Source organism: Rattus rattus, chromosome 2, assembly GCF_011064425.1.
Source record: "Rattus rattus isolate New Zealand chromosome 2, Rrattus_CSIRO_v1, whole genome shotgun sequence".
Lineage (NCBI taxonomy): Eukaryota > Metazoa > Chordata > Mammalia > Rodentia > Muridae > Rattus > Rattus rattus.
The window spans coordinates 153,712,242-153,732,222 of NC_046155.1; the positions used below are offsets into that span (position 1 = coordinate 153,712,242).

Genomic DNA, 19,981 nt, shown 5'->3' on the forward strand with positions numbered 1-19,981 from the left:
TCCCCAAATACACACAGGCCCCATTTTCCTCCAAAAGTTGTTTTTGTCTTTTTTTTTAAATAATGTGAAAATGTCACGCGAAGGTTTGAATTAGAGGCCCCCTCTAGGGGCCAGGCTTGGGGGAAGGGGAGACGCAAGATGGGGGCCCAGGTTCCTGAAGCCAGTGACCCTCATGAGGCCAGGAGGGGCCTCTGCTGTGCCAGGGGCTCTGGGCCCAAGAGTTCAGTTCAGTTCCAAGAAGTGTGGCTGTCCAGCGATGGGGCTTCCTGCCTCATGTGGCTCCGAGGGGGTCGGGGGGATCAGGGGGATCAGGGGACTCATCTGGGGGACTTGGGGGAGGGCCTGGGCCTCCCGTTTGGCACATGGTGGAGGAGAGGGAGGGCCCAGCCTCAGGCACCTCCCCAGAGGCTGTGTCAGTGTCGGGGGCAATGGCTCCATCGTCCACACAAGATTCTGCTCGCAAACCCTCTTCTTGGGGTGCAAAAGGGCTGGGTCTTTGGGGAGTCAGTTCTCCACGGGGCCTGAGAACAGAGAGTAGAGAAAGGATGGGAATCAGGGGAGAGACAGGCTTATGAAAACCAACTCATTCAAGGCAAAGGCCCAGTAAGCGGCACCATCCCTTCCTCTCCGTCCTCATCCAACTCTCTGCTCCAGACACACTGGCCTCAAATGGTCCAGATACCATTCTACTCCAGGGTCTTTGCATCTGCCATTCCCAGGGTCTTCCTAGGGAGTTCAGGCCTCCTCTTTAGTGGTCTTCCACAACTACTCTGGTTTACCTTGTTACCCTGGGACAGCCTGGGTTACCACTTGCTTCCTCTTAACTTTTTCTCCAGCATCCCTTCCTGGTATTGAGTTTTAACTAAATATACCAGTTAGTGAGGAGGAATGTGGTGTCTGCGTGCACTTTTACTGCATAGGCTGACTATGGGGCCTGCGCTCAGGTCTGGGTCCTGGCATCCAGTCTGTCACACAGTACCTTCAACAAAATGTCGCAGGCCCATCCCCCAGCCTCCCCGGACATGACAGCATGACTTGTTCTCTGGACCTAGAGCACCAAGGCCAGTGGGGTAAGGGGTCAGCCCCTCCCCCGTTTACACCTCTGTGCTGACAGCTCGGGTCTGGCCACATTGAGGCACCAGAGACCATTTCCCTCCTTGAGTGGAAAATGTAGCCCTGCTCCTTCTCAAAGTACATGGGATGAGTCCCTCACTCAGGACCCAGCGTGAGGATGCAGCATACGGAGTGCCAAGGGGCAGCCACTGTGCTCTGGGGAGACAGACATGCTGCCCTACCCATGCCTAGCGGGAGTATCTGTGAGAGTAGGCAAGGATTTGGGGCTTCATACCACTGGGCTCTCCATCTCCACTCCTGGTGACTAAGAGTGAGGTCACCTTGCCAGCAGCCTGGATCCTGACTCACTATCTGGCTGATGTTCCCACACCCTGGACCCACCCTGCCCTGTGCTCGTAGGGGTCCTGAGGTTAGATGGGGATTCAGTCCCAATCCTGCCTTTACTGCCCTGGACTCTGCTTTGCCTTCCTCTCTCCCTGTGCCTAGAGCATAAGCCTCCCCTCCTTAGACTCCTGTCCAGTCTCTCCTCAGGCACCCAACCTCCATTTGATTCCATTCTTAGGCCCTTCCCTGCTTACAGTCCTTCATGGCTCCCTAGCACCCTGTGGGCAAAGTTCTAAGTCATTTACTCTTTATTTACTTATTTCTACAGTAGTATTATATATTTTGGTTTTCCAAGACATTGTTTCTCTGTGTGGCCCTGGCTGTCCAGGAACTCGCTCTGTAGACCACACTGGCCTCAAACTCAGAGATCTGTCTGCCTCTGCCTTCCAAGTGTTGGGATTAAAGGCGTCCACTATGCCCCCCAAGTCCTTTGTAACTTGTCCCATTTATTCCCTCAGCCCAACTCTGAACCCTGAGGAGCCCCAGGCCTGCCTTCTGCTTCTCAAACTAGCTAAACCCTTCTGCCTCCATCTGTTTTGCAGGTTGTTCACAGCCCTGGGTCAGTAACATCATGGCATGACCACCAGGCGGCATGCCCAGGGGGGATTAGGCCATTTACACCCTCATAACACTCAGGAGCAGGATCCAATCCCATCCCCATTCTATGGATGAGGACGCTAAGGCAGAGAGAGGCTGGCCAACATCACACAGATGAAAAAGGCAGGGTTAATTCTAGAACTCAGAGGATTTGGGGAAGAGGGTTAGAGATGTTCCTAACCGCTCCTTCCCCACAAACCTGGGCGTTCAACATAGTGGCCAGCAGGGGGCAGGAGAGAACTGACTTTCCATCAACAAAAACACCCAGCAGACGCTTACCACGAAAGGGCAACAACACTCAGGACCAGCAGCCGGGGCGCAATTCCGGCTCTACTCTCCTTTCTAGGAAGTGCCTCAGTTCTTTCTGTAAAAACCGTGGAACTAAAATCCACTGCCAGGATACCAGTGAAAATTAAGCGGGTAGCAATATGGCAGGTCGCTGTGAGTTCGCTGCTACTATAGTGACTCCTGTCTCTGGGTGTCTGCCATATCCTCCTCTGGCTTTAAGTGCCCTGGGAGAGGGTATGGAGATCCATCAAGGTATCTGAGCTCAGAAATGGGGAAAGTAGGCAAGGGAGTGTGTACGTAAGGATCCTTAAAGCAACAGAGACGGGTGTAACGGTCCAAGGATGTGACTGGGAACCAACTGGTCTGAGCTGGGAGATGCCAATGTGACTGAGAGGGTGAACGGAAGAGAGAGAAGCAAGGCAAGGGAGGGCAGGGAGGTTGGGGAGGGGTGGGACAGAGTCTTCTGGAAGCACTGTACCTGCGGGCCGGGCGTCGGGAGCCCGGGCGGGAGGCCCCGGGGTCTCCAGCGCAGGTGAGACGGAGAAGCGGGAGAAGCACAGGGGGGGGCCTGGTGGGGGGAGGAGGGGGAAATCCTCCGCCCACTCGAAACTGCCGCCTAGGGAGAAAGTGAACTTAGACACCAGCTTTGCACACCAGCCCAAGGCCTTTAGCCCTACCCTTCAGCAAGGCCCCATCCCTCCCATTTCAGATATCCCCCATCCCGCCTTCCTCGCTCTACCAGCCCCTGCCTTCCTGAGCTCTTCCCAGCTCTAGCCTAGGAGTGGATAGACTCCTAGATTCAATCCTCTTCTTCCAGGTCCTCCTTAGCCCTGCCCTGCCCACAGGACACGCCCATTGCATAATAAGGCCACTCCCTCCATTCCCAAGCCCCGCCCTCTCGCCGCCCAAATCTTGGGTTCCGCCCCTCACCAAAGCCGCTGTCGTTGTTGGGAAACCCATCTCCTGGGGTGGTGGGGTGGGGAGGTGTCGGGGGCGCTGGGGGCGTTGATGGCTCCGTGTCCCCCTCGGGGGTGCCCTGGACGCTCAACTCGTTGGTTGGAGTCTCCTGTGAAAACAAGTGAAAGGACGATAGGGAACCTATTGTCACACCCCAACCACCGCATCACCTAAGAGAAATAAAACACAACGTTATTGCTGGGGCTTTTGACACCCCAGTTTGTAATTGCTGACATTGTATTGTTTGGAGAAGTGAATGGAACCTTCCCTGCCTTCGAAGGTTCCTACTAGCCCTAATCTCACTCTGGTCTTTGTTCCTTAACCTGGCTATAAAGCCCCGCCCAGCTCAGGAATTCCTAAATTCAGGGAGCACTTAACCCAAGACGCTGTTCTAAACGCCGCAGCGCCACCTCCAAGATCTGGGCTGCAGAGATCCAAACCTATGTCTTGGAGCTAACAGCCTGCTCCTCTAGCCTCCCAACCAATCGCTCTAGCCAAGCGATCGAGCACCAAGGGACAATTACCCCAGTCCCCACTCAAACTCTCAAGTCCCACCTTGAGCCCGGCAAGGTGGGGATCGCCTTAATTCCAGCACTCAGGAGACAGAGACAGGTGAATCTCTAAGTCTGAGACCAGACTGGTGTACAAAGTGAGTTAGTTCCAGAACAGTCAGGGTTCCACAGAGAAATCAAGATGCATATGAATCTCTGAGTTCCAGGCCACCCTTCTCTAGAAATTCCAGGACAGCCAGAACTATACAAAGAGACCTGTCTCAAACAAACAGACAAATAAAATACAAAAGTCCCATTTTGGAATCTTTTGGTCTCAGTGACTGAACCCAGAACCTGACTCTGTTTTCAACTATGGCCTCAAACTATGGAGTCTCACCGCCAGGTTTATCTAGCGAGGCTCAGGCAATAAACGCCTTTTTTCCGTTCAGGCAATAAACCCTTTTTAGAATATATAATATGGAGATTTCAGGTCCGGGTTACTTTGGCATTCTTATTTATTTGTTTGAGACAGGGTTTCGGTATGTAGCCCTAGCTGTCCTGAACTATTCAGATTACATTAATTATAGATTGTCTCGCCTCTGCCTCCTGAGAGCAGAGACTACTGATCTGGGCGACCAAGCAAACTCACTCCATTTTAAAACTCCACGTGATGAGGTCCGCCCCACTTAAAGCCCAGCCTCAAGAGGCTGGAGATGCAGAGAGGCTAAGGTGTGGTCCTCTTCCTGACTACCAGAGTTTGTTGTCCAGCACCCACATCAAACACCTCTTTTCAGTCTCCACCCACTGAGCTTGCTACTTGCACTAGAAGATGCAAATCCCTCTGGGCCCGCCCCATTCACCTGGACCACCAGGAGGTCCACTTCCCTCCAGTTCTGACGCTACCTGCCCTAAGTGCCCCCCCCTCACCTGGTCGAAGAGGTAGACGGTCACGTCCCCGTGGAAGGAGACCATCTTGCGCTTCCTCTCCAGTTCGCTGTCCTCTGGCTCGTCGGCCGCGCGTGGAGACTTGAGCAGCCCCCGCAGCGGGCGGGCCGTGTCCCCGTCGGCGCTGCTCACCACGACGGGCACTGGGGCTTCCCGCGTCCTCCCGGGTCCCCGAGAGCCCGCTGCCTCCTCGTCCTCCTCGTCCTCGTCCTCGTCCTCCCCGTCCTCCTCCGCTGGCCCCGGCGCCCCCGCCCCGCCGGCCTCCCCGCCAGCTGCCCCTGCGTCCGCGCCCTCCCAAGGTGGCCGCCGCGGGCCCGGGCCCGGGAACGGCGTGAGCGTGAGCGGTGGGAGCGCCAGCGAGAGCCGGGAGAGTTTGGCTGCAAGGGGAGAAGACAGGTGAGCTCCTGCCCGGGACACTGAGTCAGGCTCTGCCCACAGCTCTATGCTGAGGGGCTCCCGAGGGCCTTTTTGTGTGCAGAGTGAGAGATTCCTCCCCACTGCAAGGCATGATCTCAGCACTCAGAGCAAGAAGCTTCTTCCTCAGCACCTGAGCCTGAGGCCCCCTGTTCTCTCCATTCTGAACCGGCCTCTTTAAGGACTCCCTATTTTCACACACCCCGACCCCACTCAACATTTATATATGCCATTCCCTCTGCCTGAAACTGGGTCTCTCACGTTCTTCAGCTCTAGGGGTCCCCAGATCTGAGCCACCTCTAAGAGTCAGTCATCCATGCTCTGGCCACACATCTGCAAAGGACAGCAGCAGTTCAGCCCTGGTTAGTGTGCCTGGCCTCGGAACACAATGGCCCTGGCCCTCATGCAGCTTTAGGTCTGTGCTCGGAAGTGCTCACAATCCCTGGGGTTAATGAACCAGTTTTCCCTGCAGAAGGGGAGTTTCCTTCCTGGCCCTTGGTTGTCATCTTCTAGCACTTTCTCTGTCCCCAAGGCCACTTTCTTTTCTTCCAGTCCCACCTCACTGTTGCACTGTGTCCCTCAACAAGCACATCCACCTCTCTGGGCCACTGTTTCTCCCAGGGAAATGAAAGGGCCACTCCTTCCTCCACCCATGGGAAAGTAAACCACCCGCAGGCACTATGGTGGGTGACAGACAGTAGGGGGCAGAGAAGGACGGTGTAGGTGAGACCCATTGCAGCTCTCCAAATGCACCATCTAGTGCCCACCTCCATCCTCCCCTGCCATCCACGTGCTCCTAGCTCCTTTACTGCTGGCTCAGAAGGTGGTGGGATTAGGAGCGCTGTGGCACCATGCTGTCAAGACGCATGGATGCCCACAATAGGGATGCAGTGACAGCCTCTAGTAACACGAAGGCTTCCCAGGGAGCAGAAATTTGTGTGGGATTTTTTCCCTGGGTGGAAGACCTAAGCCATTCCTAGCCTCTTTTCAGCCAGTAGCCCTAAGCCAACCCAGACTCTCTGAGGCATTTTAGTTCACCTAGTAGAGCCATGTGACCCGGTGTCATCTGAGACACCTGAGTGGGGTGCCAGTGCAGAATAGAAACAGGGCAGTATGCTCCGTAGTGTTTCAGGAACTTGGGAGGACACTATCTCCCATGAGGGAGGCGTCACCATGTGACTCACCTTTCTGCCCTTAGCCTCTCAGTGGGTCCTCACCCTGTGCTACCCTAACACTTGCCTACTACAGGGGCCAGCACAAGGCCTGAGGCCCCCTGGGGTCCAGCCATGGATACCCCATGGCCTAACACATTGGAGAGACTCTTTAGTTTACTGCTTCCTTTAAATTTTTTTTTCAATTAAAATTTTGTTATTTATTTTGTTTTTGTTTGTTTGTTTGTTTGGGTTTTTTGTTTGTTTTTTTGTTTGTTTTTTGTTTTTGTTTTTTTTTTTGTTTTGTTTTTTTTTTTTGAGACAGTTTCTCTGTGTAGCCCTGGATTTCCTGGAGCTTACTCTGTAGACCAGGCTGCCTCTGCTTCCTGCTGCTAGGATCGAATATGTGTGTGCGCCAGCACGTCCAGCCTTTTAATTAAAAATTTTTAAGTTTTGCTCACTTATGTCTGTGTGCATGTATTTATGTATGTGTGTAGGCACACGTGGACCACAGCACGTGTGTGGTGTACAGGTAACAACTATAGGACTTACTTAGTTCTTTCCTTCCTCCATGTAGGCCCTGGGTATCAAACTCAGGGCACAGGGTGACAAGTGCCTTCACCAGCTGAGTCATCTTGCTTGCCTTCAAAAATGTGTGTGTGTGTGTGTGTGTGTGTGTGTGTGTGTGTGTGTGTGTGTGTGTAGGACAGAAGACAACCTCAGAATTCCTCCACACCATCCACCTCTTTTGAGAAAGGATCACTCACTGGCCTTGAGTAGCTGGGCTGGAGTTCCGAGCCCATCACCACACCTGCTTTATGTGGCTTTAGGATCAATATTTCACCTACTGAACCATCTCCCCAGCCTTTCTGTTTTGTCTGAGGCTAGCTCTCACTATATATCTTTGACTGGCTTGGAACTTGAAATGTAGCCCAGGTTGACAACTATCTTTTTGCTTCACTCTCCCAAGTGCTGTCACAGAGACGTGTGACACGCTCTTGGTTACTCTCAACTTCTTAGAGCCCTCACATGGCCCTGATTGGCATCACCAGACCTCTGAGCTGGCTACGACCATTCAAACATCCAGAACTCGATCCAAATAAATAAATAAATAAATAAATAAATAAATAAATAAATAAATAAATAGCAGCCAATGCGACAAAGAGCACCTGTGGCCTTCCTGGGAGTGGCTGTTCCTAGACAAGGGGCCTCCCCTGCCTGTTTTCCTAGCCCTCCCCAATTCTGGGTACCTCCTAGTTCCTGACTTGGAGACCCCCACCTATACAAGCTTAAATAATAAAGACAGGGCTCCATTACATCCCAGAGCTCAATGGTGACAATTTGGCAGTAACTAAGGACTTTGTCAAGGCCTGCCCCTCACAACCACCTAGCCAGGTGGTGGGAGAGGGGGGTTCCCTGCCATCCATTCTTGGCAGGTGGAAGAAACTGAGACCCAGAGCAGTAAAGACTGCAGATGGGAACACAGCCAAGGCCCAAGGTACAATGACCCTTGGGTAGGCATTCAGTATCAGCCCATCCACTTTCCTTCCCGACCTCCTCACCTTTGATCTGCTCGCTGTTCCCCTGAGGGGGTCCCAAGTCCAAGAACAATCGTGGCATCTCCGGGCCCTTCCTCTCCGGCTTGGGGGGGTCCTCGTCTACGTTGGGGGCCATGTCTCCGTCGAGCCTGTTGTCTGGGACCCCTGGCTCTTCCTCTGGGGCCACCTCCGGCCTGGCTTTCAGGGGCACTGGCTCCGGCCTCCTCTGCTGGGCCCCCAGTGGCTGAGGCGGAGGTGGCAGTGGTCTCGAGTTGTCTACCCATCCGGCCTTTGCGTCCACGGCGCTTGCGGGGCCGCCGGCGGGGGCCGTCCCCGCGCCCCCCGGGGCTCGGCCCCCACTCCCGAGGTCCAGCTTCCCAGCCCCGGGGGCTCTCGGTGCCCCCCCACTCTCGGGGACTCTCCACTCGGTCCCGGGGTCCGGGTTCCCGCTCTTGGGGACTAGGCCAAGCTGGCCAGGGGCCATCTCCAAGCCGTTCTGGGGCAAGACTGCCTCGCAGGGCGCAGGGGCTCGATCCAGCAGCGTCTCGGGAGCTAGACCCCCAGTCTCGGGCATCTTCTCCCAGGGTCCTGGGACTCTCCGAAGTCCAGTCTCTGGCGGCCTCTCCGTGTTCTTGGGCAGCCTCAGGACCCCATTCTCTGCCACCTTCTCCTCGCTCTTTGGGGACATCAGAACCCCATTCACCAGCACCTTCTCCCCGGCCTCTGGGGACATCGGCTCCCCATTCACCAGGGCTCTCTCTCCTCTCTCCGGAGATTCCAGGCCATTCTCCGCCACCTTCTCCTTCATGTCCGGGACTCCTGGCTTCCCGTTCTCCAACACTGTCACCCCGTTCACTGGAAGGCTCCTGCTGGGGACTTTCTTCCTGCTGACCAGGGATGTCAGGTCCCTGTTCGGGCCTGGGCCCTTCTCTCTGTTCGCGGGGCTTCTCCCCGCCTTCCTGGGTCCTGTCTCCCCGGGTGTCGACCCCTTGTCCCCTAGGAGGTTCTTTGTCACATCCTCCCGTAGGGACATCAGCAGCTGCTCGGTGCTCACCTGAACTACAAAGGTTGGCTTCTCCTGGGACCCTGGGAGTGGGAGGGGACCCGGGTCTGGGGGTGGCCGGGGCGCTCCTGGGTCGGGTGGCTCGGGGGGAGCCCGTGGCCGAGGGACCCCTTCCTCCTCGGCCGCCCCCCCACCTGGGAAGGCTCCCTCGGGGGAAAAAGGGGTCTCGGTCTCGTAGCCGCTGTCCCCCGGCTTGGGGCCCGGAGACGAGAGGCCTGAGCCTGGACTGGCCAGGGCGGCCCAGCGGGGTCGGGGGCGGCCAGTTCATGGAGGCCAGGGAGGGGGTGGAGGGGGCAGGGAGGTGGCCCCCGCCCGGGCTGGGGCGCTCACGCCCCATGAGGGGGGGTCCAGAAACTCGAGAGGGCTGAGGTGGGGGGACCAGAGGCAGGTCGGCCAGGAGCCCGCTCTGCACGCAGGGAAGAGTCGTCCTCTGGGGGGTGGGGACAACCAAGGGCAGGGTGGCCCCCCCAGCCGGCCACAGCGTCCCCCCGTTCCAATGGCAGGCAGGAGCAGGGACCCTCCCGGCTGCATAAGGGACAGGGCAGGGGTCCCCGGCGGCTGGGTCCTCCTCCAAGGCTGCTGCTGTCCTCGCCTGGGGAGCTCTCTTCCTCCTCCTCTTCCGCCCAGGGTGCGGTACCCTGTTCCCCAAGCACCTCGGCAGGATCTCCTGCCAGGGTCTCTCCTGCGCCCCGACCCTCGGGGTCCCAGCCACTCAGGAGGAAACCACCTGATCCCGAGGACTGGGCCGGGAAGGGTCGGGGCGCAGGGAAGAGGGGGGAGGCCCAGGTCTCGGACACCAGCTGGGGGACCTCGGAGGGAGCCTGGGCGGCCTGAGAACCGGGTACTCCTGGGTCCAGCGGGTCCCAGTCGTTGGGGAAGAGGGGCTCTGGTGGAGAACCATGCTCCTCCAGGCGGATATAGTACTCACTGCTCACCGAGGGACTGCGTGCACTGATGACCGGCAGCACGCTAGGAGTGGACAGTGCCTCATAGAAGGGATTGGATGGATTGGTGTGGGGTGCAGGAGGCGCAGAAGCGGGCTGCCAGGGAGGTGCTCCCCCACCCCGGCCTGCACCACGGCGGGCCTTCTCCCACAGGCACTCAAGGTTGAGGCCACGGCTGCTCTCGGTGACTGTGAGTACATCATCTGGGTCAGCCCCGGGGAAGCCATCCAGAAGGGGGAACTGCGAGGACAGGGTCCCCGGGCGTGGCGCACTATGGGAGGGGGGCCAGGGCCAGGGGAAGGGCCCATCTCGGGGAGGGGGTGGTGGAGGAGGGGGTCTGGGAGGCCGCTCAGACAGCAGGTAAGTGAGCTGCAGCTGTAGATCAGAGGCCGAGGGGCGCTGGGCTGGTGGCCGCCAGCAAGACTGCAGGATGTCATACCTGGGGACCAGTGAGAGGATAATGAAGAGGGGAAACGTCCAGAGGAGTGGGACACAGGCTAAAGACCAAGACCCGAGTCAGATGCAGAGAAAAACAGAGAGGGGGCGGGGTTGGCCTCGGGGAGGAGAGGGAATGAAGCAGAGCTTCGATGTGCCACTCCCCTGCTTCAGTTTGCCCACTTCAGGCATCAGGTAATGGGGAAAGGTGGATTCATGGAGGCTCAGTTGCTGGGATACAAAGTTTGGGAGTCAGGTGCCTCACCAATAGTCAGCATAGGGCAGCTTGAGCCTGGGTCGGGCCAGCTTGACGTGCTGCTGGCGGACAACAAAGGCCAGGACCTCCTCATCGGATAGGTGACGATAAGGCTGTGCCCCAAACTCGAATAACTCCCAGAGTGTCACCCCCAGGGACCTGTGTGGGAGGTCAGAAGTCAGAGGTCAGGGAGAAGTGGAGCCCCATCCCCCCAGGCAACAACCATAGCCTCACCAGACGTTACTCTCACGGCTTTGATCCACTAGCACAAAGCTGCCGTGCAGCTCGCCCAGCAGCTCGGGCGCTGCCCAGCGCAGCGGCACCCATAGGCGCTCGGGTGTCAGGTAGTAGTCTTCCTAGGGGTGGGCGGGGTCAGCAGGTCAGCAGGTGACACACACTGATCCACACGCATAGACACATTCACACGCTCTGCCCACCTTGTAGTTGCTATGCGCCAGCCCATAGTCTCCAATACGCACAGTCAGGTCTGAAGTTAGCAGGCAGTTGCGCAGCGCCAGATCGCTGCGGAGTAGGGATGGGGGAGGCGGAGTGAGGAGAAAGCCCTGCCCACAGTGCGATGTCTCTCCTTCCCTCTCACAACTCTGCACATCTTGTGCGTGCGTGCGTGCGTGCGTGCGTGCGTGCGTGCGTGCGTGCAGGTACCTCCTCTCCTAACCCCTTCCTCCCCCACCTCCCCCACCCGCCCCCCGCCCCCGCCATGTTCCTCCTCTTCTTCTGGGTCCTTCTTCTCCTGACCCCTCATCTCCTCTAGCCGCTCCTCTCCTGGCTCCTCCCCTGAATACTGCTTTCCTCTGCTAGTTCCTCCCCTCTCTCCTCCTCCTCCACCTTCTTTTTTTTTTTTTTTTTTTTTTTTTTTTTTTTTTTCCGAACCCAGGGCCTTGGGGACCCAAGCACTCTACCCTCCACCCCTCCTCCACCTTCTTTACTGACACCTCAGTCTTCCCTCTCTCTTCCTCTGTTAGCACTGCCCCCTTTCTCCGGTTTCTTCCCTCCCTAGACTCCCTTCTTTCTCTCTCCTGACTCTTCCCTACCTTTCAAAGCTCTTTCCTTTCCTCCCTGACTCCTCTCTCTCCTCTCCCCCTCCCATCAGGGTCTCACTTTGTATCCTTAGCTGTTCTGGAACTCGCTATGTAGACTAGGCTGGCCCCAGCTCTGCTGGATCGTCCTGCCTCGGCCTTCTGAGTGCTGAGATTATAGGCCAGAGCCACCATAGCCGGTCTCCTCCTCTTTCAGCTCTTCTCCTTTCCTGAAATCCCGCTCTACTTTCCTGCTCCTCCCCCTTTCCTGACTCCTCCCCTCCCCTGACTCCTCCCCTCCTCTGACCCCTCCCCTTCCTTTCCTTCAAAACTTGAGAGTGCCTGCCACTTTAGAGTCCTTGCTTGCTCAGTTCTTCCCCGTGTCCCCTGCTGTGGGTGCACCCAGCTCACCTGTGCACGTAGTTGTGGGAGTGCAGGTGCGCCAGTCCTCGGGCAATCTCTAGGCCCATCCTCTGTAATGTCCGAAGGTCTCGTGGGGGAAGCTCAGGGGACATGCCTTCAGGTGGCCGCTGGGCCCGAAGGTATCTCTTCAGGTCCCCCTGGGAGGGAAACAAGGGCAGTTCAGCACATTTTGAGGAGAGCACAAAGCACCCCCTGCCCCACATTAGACAGCCAGCCCCTCCAAGCCTCAGTCTCCTCTGCTGCGTCACTTACACAGCCTGGATATGTAGCTTAGTTGGGTCAGATGCTCACCACTCATGCATGATGCCCGGGATTCAACCCCCAGCCCCCAAAATATAAAAAGACAAAAAGGAATGCTAACACAGTCACACAGGTGACTGACTGCAGGGATCTGAGACCCTGGAGTCCTGAGACCAAAGCTGAGGTGCAGCTCCCAGCAGCCACTCCCCCTCCCCAGACCCCTCACCAGCTGGCAGAACTCCATGATCAACAGGAAGGGCAAGGTCTCCACACAGACGCCCAGGCACTGGAGGACGTTGGGATGCTGCAGGCTCCTTTAAGGGACAGGAAAGAAGCCTGTGTCTATCGTACAGAGCCTTGCCTTGCCAAACCCTCTCCCAGGCATGTAGACCTGACCTGAGTACTACACCTCCCCTTCAGATTGTCCCTGACCTCCCACTGGCATGTTTCCAGCTCTCTATGGCTTCCCAGTGGCCCCATGAGATGCTCACTGGTGTTCCAGTTACTCACTGGCCAGAATCCACTTTACCCAGGCTCTGCTCGGGGTCTCTGTACTTAGAGCCCTTCTCTATGGAGGGGGGGGGGCGCCTCTCTCTCTCCCTCTCAACTCTGGGTCTCCCTACATAGCCCTGGCTGTCCTGAACCTACCTACGTAGACCAGGCTGGTACCACACTCACAGACATCCACTTGCCTCTGCATCCTAAGTGCTGGGATTAAAGATGTGAATTACCGCACCTGCCTGGCCTTCACTGTTTTTTTTCCCCTTTATTTTATAATCGTTTAGAATTATGCCTACATAGGTGTGTTTATGTATGGGTGTGTGCCTGCGAGTGCAGGTACCCATGAAGGCCAGGAGGGGGCATCAGATCTTCTGGAGCTGGAGCAATGGGCACTTGTGAGCCATCTGACTACTTACAAGGTTCCCAGAACTAAACTCAGGTTCTCTGAAAGAGCAGTGCACAGTCTTAACCCCTGCACCATCTCTCCATGGCTTAGGCCCCAGCTGCAATCGGTCCCCCAAACAGCTTCACTGCCTCTTCATTCACCCTTGCACCCGAATTCTTCCCCAGTCTCCCAGGGAAGTCGCCCTGACTCCTTTGCTTATGTCCTCTGATGGATGGCAGTGGCTCCTGTACCTGTATGAGGCTCTGGACGCGCTGGGAGAGGGGCTATTTGTGGTACAGGTGGGTCGGCTATTCTATGTTATGGAGGCTGCCTGGGAACACACCATCCTCCCGCCTCGGCCTTCGGTGCTGAGATACATGGTAGGTGGACCAGGCAGGCCTGCTGCATTTACTCCAACACTTAGACATATGCTTGACTAGGCTTTCACCCTCTATCCCAGCTGTGACTTCCAGCCACAGCCCAACCCTTACTCTCCGTTCCCTCTTACTGTAACCAGCTTCCCACAGTGCTTTGCTAGACTGCCAGCTCCTACAGAACCCAGACTCCTCAGTCTTTCAAAGTCACTCCTACAGACCTTTCCCCTCCTCATGACCCGCCTTGTTCTCATGCTCCAAACTGCGTGGGGCTGGTAAAGATGAGTTCTATCTCTAACACTGCCCAGTAGATGCCAAGGGTTACTTTGGCACCAGGGCCAGCAGGGCTAGTATCTGTTACAACCACAGCCTGGCTGAGACCTCAGCCCTTCCCCTCCTAGGATGAGTCTGCTGACATCCTGCTTGGGGGACAGTGCCTGGAACCTGAGGAATGACAGGAAGCAGCGACCTAGGGCAATGGGGAGAGAAAGCCTGGGCTTCACCACAACTCTGTGAGGCAGAATATAGACCAGGGTGATCCAGAAGGGAATAGAGGATCGGAGAAGTGAAGCAACTTGCCTAGTGCCACATAGCTGGGATTTAAGTTCAAGGTCTATGTCTGCTGAGGACTGATGGAACTTGTAAAACTCAGAGGTGGGAAAGACACTGAGCAGCCAGTCAGCCTGTGCTGTCCCAAGAGATTTCTGACATGGGTCAGCTATGAAGCACCTGAAATGTGGCAAGTGTCACTCAGGAAGTGAATATTTAAAGTCATTTGTTTGTAGCCTAAGTTGGCTTCAAATTCCTAGAGATCCTCCAGCCTCAGTCTCCTTCAAGTTCTGATTGCAGGGGTGAAACACTGACTACATCTGGTGTTCTAGACTGATTTCATTTTATTTACCCTAAATTTAATTAGCCATGTGTCTAGAGAAAGGCTGACAATATGCAAATAGTAAGGCAAAATTAAGACCCCAGCAAGCGTACACACACACACACACACACACCTTTTAAGACAGGGTTTCCTTCTGCAGCCCAGGCTGGCCTCAAGCTTACAATCCTCCTGCCTCAGCATTCTAAGTACAGTTGAAGGTAACACCCATCATACCTGTAGAAGGCCCTCCTAACCTGGGCCTGGGACAAGGGCAGGCCTCTGAGCTAAGACTACAGGGAGCATGAACCCCCAGTTCTGCATTAGACAGGGCAGGTAAGATGTGGTAGTCTACAGAGCGGGAGAAGCAATAATGAAGGCCTTGGGGCAAGAAAGCAACTGCAGTATGTGTGGGGGCTGGAGGGAAGGGATGGGAATCGGGGGTCAGAAGGACAGAGGCAAGAAGATTGTAGTGTTCGACTGTGCAGGGCCAGTGGGCTCGAGGGAAATGAGGCCGCACCCTGGGAGCACGAAGAACCATGGGAGGTCTTGCTTGGAACTATGCTGGGCCAGAAAAAGTTTGCGTCTTGATGGGTGAGCTGTATACACTTCCTAAGATTGGAAGCTCACTACATCCAAGTACAACGATGTGTGTTAAGAACGATGCCTAACCAGGGTGCTTGTAGGTCTTTCCTCACAGTGGGTGAGGGAGGTAGGGCAGGCTCGGGGATAGCTTTGTCTTAACTGTGGCTGGGATGAAGATACCAGGTTCAGAATCCTGGAACCACTTCCCCATTCCGTCTCCAGCTTTCTCTAGGGAAGACCCAAGACTCCAGGAGGGAGATCCCAGCACCAGAGTCACACAGCCATGAAGAAATCTAAGACCAGAAGCCTGATTTGACACCACACTGGCTTCCCTCTACTTCCGAAACTCACCTCCTCACTTGGTATTTTGTTTTTAGAACCCCTGTCCGTGGACATACCTGTAGGGCTGAGCCTCTGAGATGAACTTGCGCTGCTCCAGGGGCCCTGCACTAGCCCGGAGTTCCTTCACCACCACCTGCGCTGGCGAGTAGTCTGAGAAAACCTCCCCGAGGATCACCTGATCAAGGAGTCCTACGATCAATGCCGACCTGTGCCTAGCCGGTCCCCGGGGCAGCTCCCCACGTTTCAAACTCCCAACCACTCCCAGGCCTTCCCTTAATGTCCCACCTCCCTGTTCCCCTACCAGACACGGAGTGAGAGACTCACAGGCCCAGAATCCGATGCACGCGGGACGGATGGAAGGATGGACAGACTGACGGACGCGTGGAGAGCCGGGTGGCGAGGCGGTGTGGTCAATGGAGTGAGGAGGGAGGCGCTGACCGACAGATGTGGGGGTAGGTGGGTGGGAGTGGGTGCGAGGTGGAGGTGGAGGGGCAGGCTGAAGGGCATGGGACTGGGGAGGCCGAGAGCAGATGACAAATGGGGTAGACACAGAACAGGAGCACATGCCAGAGATGTATGGATAACCCCTCTGCCTCCCACCCAGGCCCCTCACCTTCCCAAACCAGCCGCTGCCAATCTCCTGCAGGTAGCTGAGGTGCTGGCGGCTCAGGCCCAGGGGGGTGCTGATGTCTGAGGAGGGGGCGGGAGGGGAGGACCTGAGCTTCTCTCCTATCAAGGATGCCCCACACCACCACAGTGGGAGGGGTCTGAAGTCAGAGTAGACAACATTCTCCTTTTATTGGCTGTCTCCAACATTCCATAGCAGGGTCCAGCCTCCTCATTGGTTGCCCATGAGATCCCAGAGCCCAATCAGCCCTTCCCTTTGGCAATCCTAGCTCCAAGCCTGGTTAGTTGGCTTATAGACTGGCTCTCAGGTTAGGGCCATCCTGCAGGATTCTCTCAGATCTGGCGTTTTCTACAAGATGGTGTGTGTGGTCTCCCTATAAGTTACTTCCACGAATCTAGGACTCTGCCCTCTGCCCTCTACCCTCCCTGAGCCACGAAAGAAAACCCTCAGTGTTGGGATCGAAGGATCCTGGGGTGTAAGGGGCAGTACCTGAGTGTGCAGGCTGCGGGGCAGGCATTGGCAGTGAGACCTCTGCCAGCGGCAGAATATAGACATCAGGCAGCGACTGTGAGGAGGAGGTCTCCTCCGCAGGGGGGGTGTACTCCCCAGAGCAGTCCTCCCCTTCCGGATTCTCAAACTCCTGGGGTGCGAGAGGTGAAGAATGGGAGCATCGGGAGGAGGGTGCTGAGACGCCACCATCCTGCCTCCCTTCAGTTCACAGGCCTGTCCCTCAAATCCCAGCCCCATTCCTGCTGGTGTGCGGATCCCAAAGCCCTAGGTCTTAGGAGTGCCCTGGGACATCCGGTCTCTTTGCTGCCTGGGGTCTTTCTCCCAGGTTAGTCCTAGGGCACCTCACCTTGAAACGAACATCACCCCGTTTGCAACACAGACAGGTAAGAAGGAGGAAGATGAAGGCCAGCAGACCCGAACAGGAAATGAGGACCACAGCGTAGGGCGGAGCCAAAGGGGCCCGGCTTAGAGCGAATCCATCTGTGGGCACAAGGCTGGGCTGGGGTCTGGGCTTCAAGACACTGGCTACCGGACTCCATGCCCCTCCCATCCTGGGCTAGTCTCGGACTACAACCCCCATGATGCTCCGAATCCAGGAGCCCCTTGGCAGAGGAGCCAGGTGGTCTAATGTATTGTGGGAGTTGTAGTTTAAGGCCTTCCCAGGTGGTTGGGGGTGGGGTCCCTTCTCCGGTTCCAATCTGGGACCCACCCCCCCACCCCAAACGCATCCCGTAACCCGGATACATTCCGGTGACTAGCAATAGGTCTGGAGCTCTGAGAATTTACAATATGCTACCATAGACAGCTTCATGACCACCATCCCCAAATTGCAGGCTGTTGGAAGGTATTTGCCCCGAGCTGAACCCACTGCCCACCCCACACCTGAAGAGTGACTGAGAACTGTTCCCTTTAAAGACACTGGGAACACAGACTTGTTCTCTAGCCTCAGTCTCAGGCCTGAGGGAGGGGTATCTGCAAAGCCTCAGAGCTGTGTTCCCCTTAGAAATAGGGTCTCTCTTCCCCAAAGGCCGCGGCCTTCCATCTCCCCGCGCACCCGTGTGCACTCGCGTGCACATGAGCTCACATGCACGCTCACAAGCACGCACTCGGCCCGCAGCCCACTCCCCACCCGCCCTGGCTGGTCTCCCTAGCCCTGCAGACCCGCTTGTCCCCAGGGACTGCGCACAGGTGCCGGGCGGGCCCGGTGGGGGTGGGGCGCGAGCCGCGGACCGCTGGACATACTCACCCGGGTGCGCTGGGGACGCCAGGCAGCCGGAGGCGGAGACGGCCGCCAGGAGGATGAGTGCGCCGGGTGCAGGCATCTTGTCCAGGATGGAAGGGAGGTGGAGGAATCGGCGGCTGGGAAGGAGGGGGGGCGGGCCCTCAGCCCCCAGCCATGGGGACCTGCTCAACCCTGGCCTCCCCCAGCCCAGGAGAGGGGCGGGAGATGCAGGACAGGGGGAGGGAGGGGTTGCTTACTGTTTCAGATACCCCCCTCCCCCTCCTCGAAAGGACAGACGGATGAAGGGATGGAGAGGCGGACGGAGAAGAGAAGCTGGGGAGCCGGGGTTGCTGGGGTAGGGGGGAGGGGAAGATGGGGGGGAGAGAACGAGGGCCCCGCCCCCGAGGACAATCGGGATTGGGGGAGCAGAGAGCCTGTCAGAGGAAGGGTGGGAGGAGGAAGGAGGGAGCGTTGTCATGGCAACTGGTTCCCGGTTGCATTGGCTGCCAGGCGGGAGGGGAGAATAGGGAGGGGGAGGAGGGACAGACAGAGACCAACAGACCCTTGGAGGGGGGCAGGGTCCACAGTGCGTGGCCCTGACACCACTGTGACACAACACTGGTGCCCACACGTGTGCTACATGCTAAGATGCAGATATCAAGCCCACACAGCCTACACACAGCTGACACATGTCACAGGAACCTTCACAAGCGCATCTCATACAAAGATGGACAGCCATCAGCAAACGGAGACACAGACACGTCACACACAAAGACACAGGGACAGACCACACTGAGAAGGCATAGGCAGTCCAGACTCTGGTTGGTACAGATTCACCCAGCCACACAGGAATACCCCAGCATCACATGCACGCACACGCACACATGCAACACAGAGCTCCAAACACAGGGAGCTATCACAAAGATCCATTCAGACCCTTTGGGACACGAGGAGGCATGCAGTCACTAACTGATATTCCACACAGGCAACAAAGAACACACAGAAATCACTAACTCAACACGTAACGACAGCTGCATGCACACAGATACAGGCTAATCAGTCACATATGTGAACACACAGGAACAACACATGCATGTATTCAGGCACTGGGTATTCACACTGCTCACCTTCAGGGACAAACGCATATCACATACATGCACACGGGAACACACACTTCATACATGCAAAGCCACATAGCTTATGCAAAATCACAAATACAGAACAGGGACACAAACACACCCTGTGCAAAAGTACAGTCACACGTATTACACACAAAGGCACACCACCTACCTAAACAGACAGCACGAATGGACACTCTTTAGACGTGATTACGAGGACTCCTTATCCACTGCAGCCTCACATCACATACACCAACACACATGGGCACAAAAGATGCATAAGCGTAGTTTATTTCATGTATTTATTCTTTAGCAGGATTTACTTTGCGCCAGGCGTTTCCCAAGATTTACGGTATTACCTTCCAATCATTACAACAGCCCCCGAGACAGATGCTTTGATCATGCCCAATGTATAGGTAAGGAAACTGAGGCACAGAGGGAGGCAGTCAACTGCCCCATGCACAGTACAGGGGATTGGCAGAGGTAAGGCTGGAACCTGGCCGGCAGGGACACCGACACATCAGACAAGACACACGCACACAAACACACAGACACACACACACATCACGTGCCAGGCTGCAGTCTCGGGGTCCCACCCTACGCGGCGGCACACAGAGCTGCAGACACACCCGGAAGCGCGGACTGCCGCTCTCGGCGAGGATGTCTCCATGGTCCAGGAATACCTGCGACTCGTCCCCCTCAGTGAGGCTGGACCGGAGCTGCGCGCGCAACACTGCTCGCTGGGGGCACTGGAAGGAGGGGAAGCCTCACGGTAGGCTCACTGGAGAAACTGAGGCAGGATCATCGTGGAATGGAGGATCAGAAAGGTACAGGGAATGGGATTGGATTGACCGGGAAGTGAGCAAGCAAAGCGGACACCCTGACTGAAGAACCAGAACCTGGAGAAAGAGAGGCTTACAGGGAGTTGTGGGCCTGCGCAGGGTCTTCTGGGAAATGCAGTCCTTGTTGGTCCAGCTGGAGGCTCAGTTTGTGGGTTGTTCCACCTGCGGGGGTTTTAGCCTGAGGGTGACAGGCCGGGCATTGGCTACCAGTAATAAGGTCGGATAGCTTGCTGTTTGTTCATAAGTTCACTCAACAAATGTTTATTTAAGTACTCTCAGTGTGATTAGTTCAGCTGTGTGCCAGGAGTCAGGACTGCCAGAAGAAGCTGGCTTTGATGCCCAGTTCCTCAATCACCAGCTAAGTTTTGT

General features: G+C 56.4%; 1 protein-coding gene across 1 annotated transcript; it reads right to left on the reverse strand.

The window, feature by feature from the left end:
- Positions 1-271: 271 nt before the first annotated feature.
- Positions 272-19,671, reverse strand: Lmtk3 (lemur tyrosine kinase 3). Its single transcript, XM_032895140.1, is given in 18 exon segments — positions 272-471; positions 980-1,048; positions 2,822-2,959; positions 3,274-3,409; positions 4,719-5,113; positions 7,864-9,198; positions 9,201-10,285; positions 10,547-10,696; positions 10,772-10,893; positions 10,975-11,059; positions 11,986-12,134; positions 12,464-12,551; positions 15,349-15,467; positions 15,906-15,982; positions 16,410-16,560; positions 16,777-16,910; positions 17,677-17,789; positions 19,400-19,671. Coding segments are annotated over 18 exon segments (4,587 nt in total). The 5' UTR covers positions 19,441-19,671.
- Positions 19,672-19,981: the final 310 nt, after the last annotated feature.